This window comes from Nanorana parkeri, unplaced genomic scaffold (genome assembly GCF_000935625.1).
Source record: "Nanorana parkeri isolate BGI_ZX_2015 unplaced genomic scaffold, ASM93562v1 scaffold21, whole genome shotgun sequence".
NCBI classification, from domain to species: Eukaryota; Metazoa; Chordata; class Amphibia; order Anura; family Dicroglossidae; genus Nanorana; species Nanorana parkeri.
Window position 1 is genome coordinate 3142572 of NW_017306289.1, and position 8836 is coordinate 3151407.

An 8836-nucleotide genomic window follows, 5' to 3' on the forward strand; every position below is an offset into this window, starting at 1 on the left:
GCAACACTTCCTTGCACTGTTTACTTCTCCTTTGGCAGAAAATTATCATCAGCACTGGCTAAGCATGTGCACTGAGGCCTCATAGACTTGTATGTGGCTATTCTATGAAGCAGTTCCAGAGTCTGGGATTGCCCCATACAGGTCTATGAAGGCTGAGCAAACACACACAGCTGGCGCAGCTTTTTACCAGAGGAAAGGACAAAAGATGAAAGGATGTGGTGCTGTCAACGGTAGGAAAAGAGCTGGAGATGGATGTTTGTGTGTGTGGGTAGGGGTATTAGAGCAGGTTATTACAGGAGGGGTGGATTAGAAGAGTTTAGCATTAAAGTACAATTGTCCTTTTAGCTAATTGTATAAAAATATATTTGATAATTATATTGAATGCACTGCTGGATTAAATTGTGTTTTAATAAACTTGCATTTGATAGCTTTAGGAAGCTGCTAAGCTGAACCAAAGGTCTTAAAATATAACTGTTATATAACCATCTCCTCAATATGATCATTGAGTCAGGTAGAAAGTGCCCAAATAGATTAATAACCACATGGTAATGACTTCTGTTCTATAAAAGGAACCTAAAATCACACACAAGACAGCTTATTTGCTGAATCTCACATTTGCGTGGCAAGTTGTGATCCAACTAAGGCATTTATCTTCCTGATAGAGCACATCCCTGCGCAAAAAATATTTAGTTACTAAATAGCTAGGAGTCAGAAAGGTACTAGGTATTTTTTTATGGTGTTTGGTTGGCACCCAGTATACAAGATTGTTTTCAAGTATGACATTCAAGCTCTTATCTATACCACATTGATTAACAGCAGAAACTAATGATATGCTGTCTAAATACCTGAATTAGTATAATCAAAATACAGAACAAGGTATTCTAAAATCATTCTAAAATCTAATAAAAGAGTGTTCAGTACCAAAACGAGTACTAGAATTTAAACTAAAAAGGAAAAACTGAAATTGTAACTTTATCCTGGCTAGTCTGTGGGTTGGTATGTGATAGGGTGACATCAACTATGGAGAAAATGGTCAGGAACCCAACCCTTGCATTCCCCAAAGCCCAACTAAGAACTCAACAACTGAATTTTGTTACTTTGTCCAAAAAAATCCTTTTTAATATTAAAGGTAAATTAAAATGATTTAGAAGTTACATGTTCTCAACATAGGAGAACACATAAGGGAAATCCACAAACGGATTGGGATGTCAGGAATTCTCCTCCTACACATAATTAAACTGGCAGTAGCAGTGCTGTTATTGCAGTCATCTGGGTATAGAAGCAGCAAACTTTCTTTTCCTGCTTGAATATGAATAAGAACAAGAGCATCATAAAAGCCCTTTGGCACAAAGTTTGACGCTAACATACAAATTCATTACGCCTTACATAATTCAGTGGTTCGAAATGTCTTTCTTAGCAAGAATATGGCCTAAGCAGTTCACCCTGTACAGCTGCTGCCATTCCGAAAAACAAGAGTGAATAAAAGGGAAAATACATTTTCTTCCAATAGTTTTTGTCCTAAGATGGTGAATACCTGACATAGTATTTGTGACTTTTAGATATTGAACCCCACCTATACAAGCAGCAATGTTTGAACTCTTGAGATCCAGTGCAATGTATTAGAAATAAATGACACACCAACCTTAGGTGTGATTGCTATTGAATAATGTTTTTTTAATAATTTGCCATATTAGACTTGGGAAAAATGTCATATAAAAATTAATTAATACTTTGATATAGCATTGCCTTGAACAAATCTTCGTGGATGTATAGGCCTCTTTATATCCTACTGTGATTCCAATTTTATTAAGCGCCCAGTATTTACAGTGCAGTCCTGAGTCAGAATCAGGCAGAAAAATCTGTGTTTCAGCACCCCCTAATGGCAGAAAAGTATCAACACGCTGTAAGGTTTACTGTACAGGTCCAGGAATGCGTATTTTATATCACAAAGGGAAGCAAAAGAGGCATTAGTGGATCAGTTCATTGAACTGATCAGAGGGGTAAAGTCATCAAGAGAAGCTATATAAAAAGAGTATGTTGTCATCTGTTTCAGATGATTAAAGTGCATTACAACTCTGTAACAGTCTTGAAAACATCCACAAAAACTCAGCATATCTTGCTTTGAGTTCCACACACAGTGTTACAACACTGAATCTCACAAAGACTTCACTCTCCTATTAATATGGGTAGGAAGAGACATTTCCTTTTGTAATCCTTGAAGTGCATCCTATGGCAAGTCAAATGGAATGTGTTGACACCTCAGACTGCTGCCTGATGTAGGTCTGGAAACTTTTATCTCCTATCGGATGTTCTCTGAAAGAGGAAACAGAGCAGTCATTAGACTAATTTCTTTCATTTCAGAACACACTTAGAATAAACAAATGTAATGGTGTGCGAAGGTGCCGCTATACGTAAAGTAGGAATCATCTCTTATACAAAGCAGATTATTTTAACAACACTTTGATTGTGAGAATAACAAGCATCTTAGAGATACCCTCCAGTCAAATTTGAAAGATAAGCATGAAATTGTAGGGATCAAAGCCTAATGCCTTCAGTTTGTTTGTTTGATTTTTTATTTGGTTTTAATCAAGCCATAGCTACAGTGCTCCAAAACACTCCAATTCCTGAAACAGCCTGTTGAATTTAATCTGGTTGTGGATCAAACCAAAAAGTATATGGGAGATTCTCCAGATATGTAGCTGCTAGAAGTTACATACAGTTGCGACAGAGATAATAAAGAGTTGTTTTGCTGATGAAGACTATTTGTCCATGAGTAATAGATATCTAATTTGTACTAGAGAGCTGGCCCCTCACAAAATAAAATAAGCAAGATTCTAATAAGAACCTGGCCATAGATGGCCCACCAAGTACACTTGTAATGTTCATCATAATGTTTGCTTATGCTAATCTTTACATACAAAGCCATTGTAGGATCATATATGGTTAGATATTTCCTCAGTCAATGGCCAATGAGATAACTAATTTCTTGAACTTTGTCACCTGCTGTAATGTGGCCTACAACTCGGCTGATGAACACAAGTAGTGTGTGCTTGAGAGATGTGCTTGATATTACTACCTAGAGAATGCCCACATGTGCTCACATATTTTAAGCAAGACATAACTATAGTGCTCCTAACCACTCCAATTCCGTAGTCTTCTTGAATTTAACCTGGTGGTGGAACCCACCCAGAAATATAAGGGAAATTTGCCTGTTATGTAGCTTCAAGGGATTACAAACAGTTGGGATACAGTTGCTTTTTTCAGAAGTATAATATTCAAGCTATGTGTGGCTTCCTTTACTCCACCTTGAGATAAATATAGGATAAGAGATGTTGTACTTACTGACTTCCATATTTAGTCTTCTTGAATTTATCCCGTTTGTACTGAGCATGCTCCTCTTCTAATGTCTTAACAGCTTCTATAGTGCTACATAGTGTTTTGTAGGTTTCACGAGGGTCATCTATAATGAAGCTGCTGTATTCTTCTTGTTCAGGGCCATCATACACTGACCGACTACCACAAGCCTCTGCAGGACAGCAAAAAGTGGGATCAGTGGTCTTACAACATACCTTTCACTTCTTCTACCACGATATACCGTTACAGTAAGCAAAGCCACTCCTATATTAAGAGTAAAGTCTTTAGGAAAAAAAAATGCACACACACGGACATTCAGCAACAGGGACAGGGGGAAGAACCAAATGCACTACAAGTATGGTGATGTCATCCCACCTGTAGTCCACTGAGAACTAAAAGTCCATCCGCTGTGTTGTAGGTGGGACTTGTAGTTTCTCCATTCACAGATCCTGTCAACTTGTAGTTTCTCCATTTACATTGATGAATGATCACTCAACAGAATATCTAGCTTGATTTCAATCAGTTTGGTTTAAGAGGAAGAGTTATTTGGAATACTTCCGGTTGAAGGCAATCTCCGGCAAACAAAAAAAACTTACCCTTGCAGTGGGGCTGCCCCTGCTCTACATAAAGTGCTCCTTTATGTGTAGGGGACACTATTAAAGCTATTTTTCCTGATTCCCGCCATCTCTGTTCAGGCTAATAGATCGGTCCCCACAGCCTCTTCTCCTGTTTGCTCCAGCAGTTTAAGGTCCGCTGACATCATCACGTCTTATGCAGATTAATTTACCTGCATTAGACTTGAGGACACAGTGGGACATTCCGCCAGCCAGAGCGGAGGGGAAGAAATGAGTGTTGACCACCGCAGGAGCCGGGATCACATATGTAAAACAGTCACATTTAAAAAAAAAATAGTAATTAACCCCTGCAGCGCAGGGGTAGCCCTACTACAAGGGTAAGTTTTTTTTTCATTGCCTGAAGATGTGCTTTAAACAAACCAATCAATAAAGGCATAAAATACATTTTCCCAGCAACAGTCAAAAGCTTTTGGTTGATTTTTATTATTAACAATCAGATCAATGTAAACAAGCTTCCCCTTGATGTTAAACTGAACACATGTTGAATCAGTCAGATAAAAATGTGATGCAGATATGGCCAGCATTACACTGTATTAAGACTACTGTATTAAGAAGGGTATGCACTGAACGTTTCTAGTCTATAAAATGAACTCACCTTGCATCTTTTCTAGCTTGTGCATGTAAGTGTTAAAGAGGGAGTAAATGCGCTCTGTTTCCCTATCGCCATCAATGACAATTTGGATGTTTGCTGGTAGACCACTGTGATAAAAGAAGAAACCCAGTTATTAGGGTTAAAAGGATGTGTGTGCAAAGAGTCATTACCATATTTACTATAGGCCATAGAATAAAGTGGAAAGAAAATACAGCAACATAATAAGGAAGTCCTACCCAGTACAGGGACTGCAGCCAGGGGCATTCTCTGAAATAGCTTTACAGCACAACCAATGTCCATTTAGATACGCAGAGGGATGGAAAACAGTGAGACGCTTCATGTTACACTGGCTGACTTTGGTGAGGATATCTATCCAATCCTTTGCTTCCACACAGTTATTTGCTTGAATATACAAAGTACGGACTGGTTGTATGACTTGAAACATCTTAAAGGACAAGACACTAAGATTAGAAGGACATTTTCATATTAATACTTAATGAGAATATGATAATGGTGACTATGAATATTTTATTATGTAAATTTAACAAGCCTAAAAATGCCTTATGTATGAGACTGAGAATCCAAAAGTTACATTCTGTCTACTTACATTCTTCATTTTGAAGGATTCCTCTTCCACTTTCTCTACTGCTAGAATGTTTTCAATTGGAATATTGCAAAGTGCGTGATCACCTGCAGGGAACACAGGAAACATGAATGTATCATTAAAGCACAATCCAGGAGATGGAGTCATAGAGCAACTTTTCAGGCTGTCTGAATAAATAAACTGCAACATGTTGTCATGATAGGCAGAACATCTGGCAGAGTTTCATCTCTTTAGACATTGGAGCAGTCTTCATACTACACTTGGAACCCCACCCCATTTCACATTTACCATTTTTTTTTAAACGTAACACCAATGTCTATGTATACGGTGTTCTGCATTTCTGGGCATATCATTTGTAAGTCCAGACACAACTTTTTTTTACATTTTGGAGAGCATGAGGAAGAATTAGAACTCCTGTCAGGTTTTACTGCTATCTGGTGCTCTGTTAGAAAGATTTGACAACTGTTTTCACCAGCCAGGAAGTAAGGGGAAATATCTAACAGGAACACAGACAGAAATACAATTGTTTTATTATGTAGAATTGGGGAGCACTAGATTGTATCTGTATCCCTGTTGCAGGTTTCCCCTCACTTCCTGTCTACTTCTGTGACAGTAAGTGAGGTGAAATCTCCCTAACGGAGCCCAAGATATTGGATAGAACACAACAGGGACTGCATTCCTTCAACACTCTATCTAAAAGTAAAGAAAAATAATTGGCTGAACTTGCATGTTAAAGGAAAACAATTAGGTTTTATGCACACTGTTGCGCTACATTAGCACACAGGGTTATGTGTGTTATGCCACACGTTAACATGTGTTGCCTTAAGACTTTGTTCAAACCATGTCTGGACCAGATCTTGAGCAGATCTGTTGATGCAGTGCAGTGCATTTTGCCGCATTTTTACTGTGATTTTTGCTGCGTTCCAGAGCGGGGTTTTTGGGGGGGGGGTTTGGTCTAGCTTAAGATGGGCTTTCAGGTGCAGTCTGGTGCGTTTGCATTTTGTTTTTGCATTTCCATGCGTTCCAGTGCATTCCAGATCAGAGAAATTGAGACAAGCAGTATTTTTTGTGTGTCTGGTCCGGAACAGACTGCGCTGGTGTGAATAGAGCCCAGAAATAACATAGGGATACATTGGGATGCTTTTTTGGTCCAGGAACAAACTGTTCTGGTTTGGACATGATCCGGACATGGTGTGAACAAGCCCTCAGGCAGCCCATTCAACACCATAAAAAAGTGCATGTAGCATTTTTGCCAGAACAGTCCACGGCATTCCAACGCTATCCACATTATTATGTTGTCCTAGGTAACAATAGGTAACGAAGGACGTAGGTAAAAAAGCATGTTGGTTTGCAAGGTGCATTGGAGGGCAATTCAGAATAAATGGCACTGCGCTGCACCAATATAGTAGGTGTAACAGTGTGAACAGGCTGCAATAGTTTTGTGTCCATTTAAAATAAATTATTTTAGTTAATAGGTTTTTAAAAGAGAGAAAGAGAGAGAGAGAGAGAGAGAGAGAGAGAGAGAGAGAGATTGCCAAAATTCTTTACATGCATGACAAAGGATTCTCAGAAAACTATTGCTGCTATGGGTAAAGAGACAGCACAGCAGCAGTCATTAAGTCTGCCTCCTTCAAATGGAGCTCTATGGAGGGAGGGAGGAAACATGTGAAAAGGGAACTAAGAGTGTCGTCTGCAGGCTGGATATAAGAATACAAATAGTTTCACATTTACCTGACTAAGTAAAGAAAGAAAATATGCACAAAACCACTGCACGTTTCCTATAAACAATGTAGTTTTTACCTAGTGACAAAATATGTATAGTAGCAGTAGTAATATACCATCCGTAGTGGTATACCCCACTATAAGCTTTTATTACTAGTAAAGCCCATGTAAAATGCAGCTAACACTGAATTATCAGCCCCTACACAGCTGTTCTCCTTACATCACAGAAATTAAAAGTATGAGATTGATAACATAACTATACAACCCTCCCTCCATGCCAAGGTGCTTGGTGTCATCCTTGACTCAGACCTCACTTTCTGCCCCACATCCAATCACAATCTAAATTCTGCCGCCTTCATCTTCGTAACATTTCCAAAATATGCCCTTTCCCCACCAATGAGACCACAAAGTTACTCATCCACACATCTCTCGTCTTGACTATTGCAACTCCCTCCTCATTGGCCTACCTCTGCACAGGCTATCCCCCCTTCAGTCTATCATGAATGCTGCTGCTAGACTCATCCACCTAACCAACCGCACAGTGTCTGCAACCCCCCTCTGCCAATCCCTGCACTGGCTTCCAATAGCTCAAAGGATAAAATTCAAAATATTAACAATGACTTACAAAGCCATCCACAACTCTGCCCCAGGTTACATCTCCAACCTTATCTCAAAGTATCACCCTAACCGTCCTCCCCGCTCCTCTCAAGACCTCCTGCTCTCTAGCTCCCATGTCAACTCCTCCCATGCTTGCCTCCAGGACTTCTCTAGAGTCTCTCCCATCCTTTGGAATGCTTTACCTCAACCTGTCCGTCTACCTTCCACTCTTACTGCCTTTAGGTGATGCCTTAAGACTCATCTCTTCAAGAAAGCCTATACTACCTCAAAGTAACCACTGAACCATCACATTCTCAAACAATTCATCCCCACACAGCTACCTCCTCATGTATCACTTGCCCCTCCCTTTAGATTGTAAGCCCTCACGGGCAGGGCCCTCCTTACCATCTTGTCTTGAATTGTATAGTGTTTGGAATGTCTTCCTTACATTGTAAAGCGCTGCGCAATCTGTTGGCGCTATAAAAATCCTGTATAATAATAATAATAAGATCACTTTTTTTAAAGCATGAGTATCATGGGTCAGACCAGGAGCACCATATGCAGCCCTTAAACTTCCAGATGGGCGTTTCTAAATCACGGTCCGTTCCCTGGTGCTGGCTAATCAGACACAGATCAACCATACTAACAGTGGGATAAGCAAGCTTTTACAAACTTCACAAAGTGTACATCAGGAGACATCTGACAACTTAAAAATATTAATGATTAACTGAGTGGTTGGGAGTGCTACAAATGGATGTTTCAGCCTTCTTCTTTGAAGGCCTACAAAGATATCTATGCATGAGTTACCTTTGCTTTTCTGGTATGTAAACTCATGGTTTGAAAGGCGAAACCATCGCTTCTTGAAATTCTTCATACCGAAGCGCTTCCTTCCCTGAGCTCTTTTGATCATAACTCTGGGTGAAGTGGAACAAGGTAGAACACTCATTATCTCTGCAAACAAGGCTTACAAACAATTAAAGCATTAAGGTTTTGACACACAAACCCACTAAGCTTTCTTCTCATATGTAAATATCCATTTCACACAAATAAAAGAAAAATCCTCAGTGTGAAATCTTTGCAAACCTTTTAGTGGGAACCAAGCCAATGCTGCTTATCTTTGTTTTTATGTGTACTGTCAAGTGTAATCTTTTATCATTGTAGTCCACAATTTACTTCCATTCTCCAGGCAAACAGCTAATACACATATGAAATACATCGAAGGGAGCTGTTTAACCTGCCAAAGGATTTATATGTCTGTTAATCCATTCCTGAGATTTACACAGCACAACCCTGTGTGTGTGTGGGGGGAGGTTGGGATTTGGTGGTGCAAGT

The 8836-nt window shown here is 39.5% G+C and overlaps 1 protein-coding gene across 1 annotated transcript in view; it reads right to left on the reverse strand.

The window, feature by feature from the left end:
* Positions 1-1718: 1718 nt before the first annotated feature.
* RASA3 (RAS p21 protein activator 3) overlaps positions 1719-8836 on the reverse strand; it is a 187907-nt gene continuing 180789 nt past the window's right edge. Inside the window, exons 19-24 of the mRNA XM_018563032.1 lie at positions 8312-8418; positions 5189-5271; positions 4818-5026; positions 4585-4688; positions 3343-3526; positions 1719-2313 (exon numbers count right to left, since the gene is read on the reverse strand). Coding sequence (XP_018418534.1) covers positions 2238-2313; positions 3343-3526; positions 4585-4688; positions 4818-5026; positions 5189-5271; positions 8312-8418 — 763 coding nt within the window. The 3' untranslated portion in view covers positions 1719-2237. The remainder of the gene's footprint in view (positions 2314-3342; positions 3527-4584; positions 4689-4817; positions 5027-5188; positions 5272-8311; positions 8419-8836) is intronic.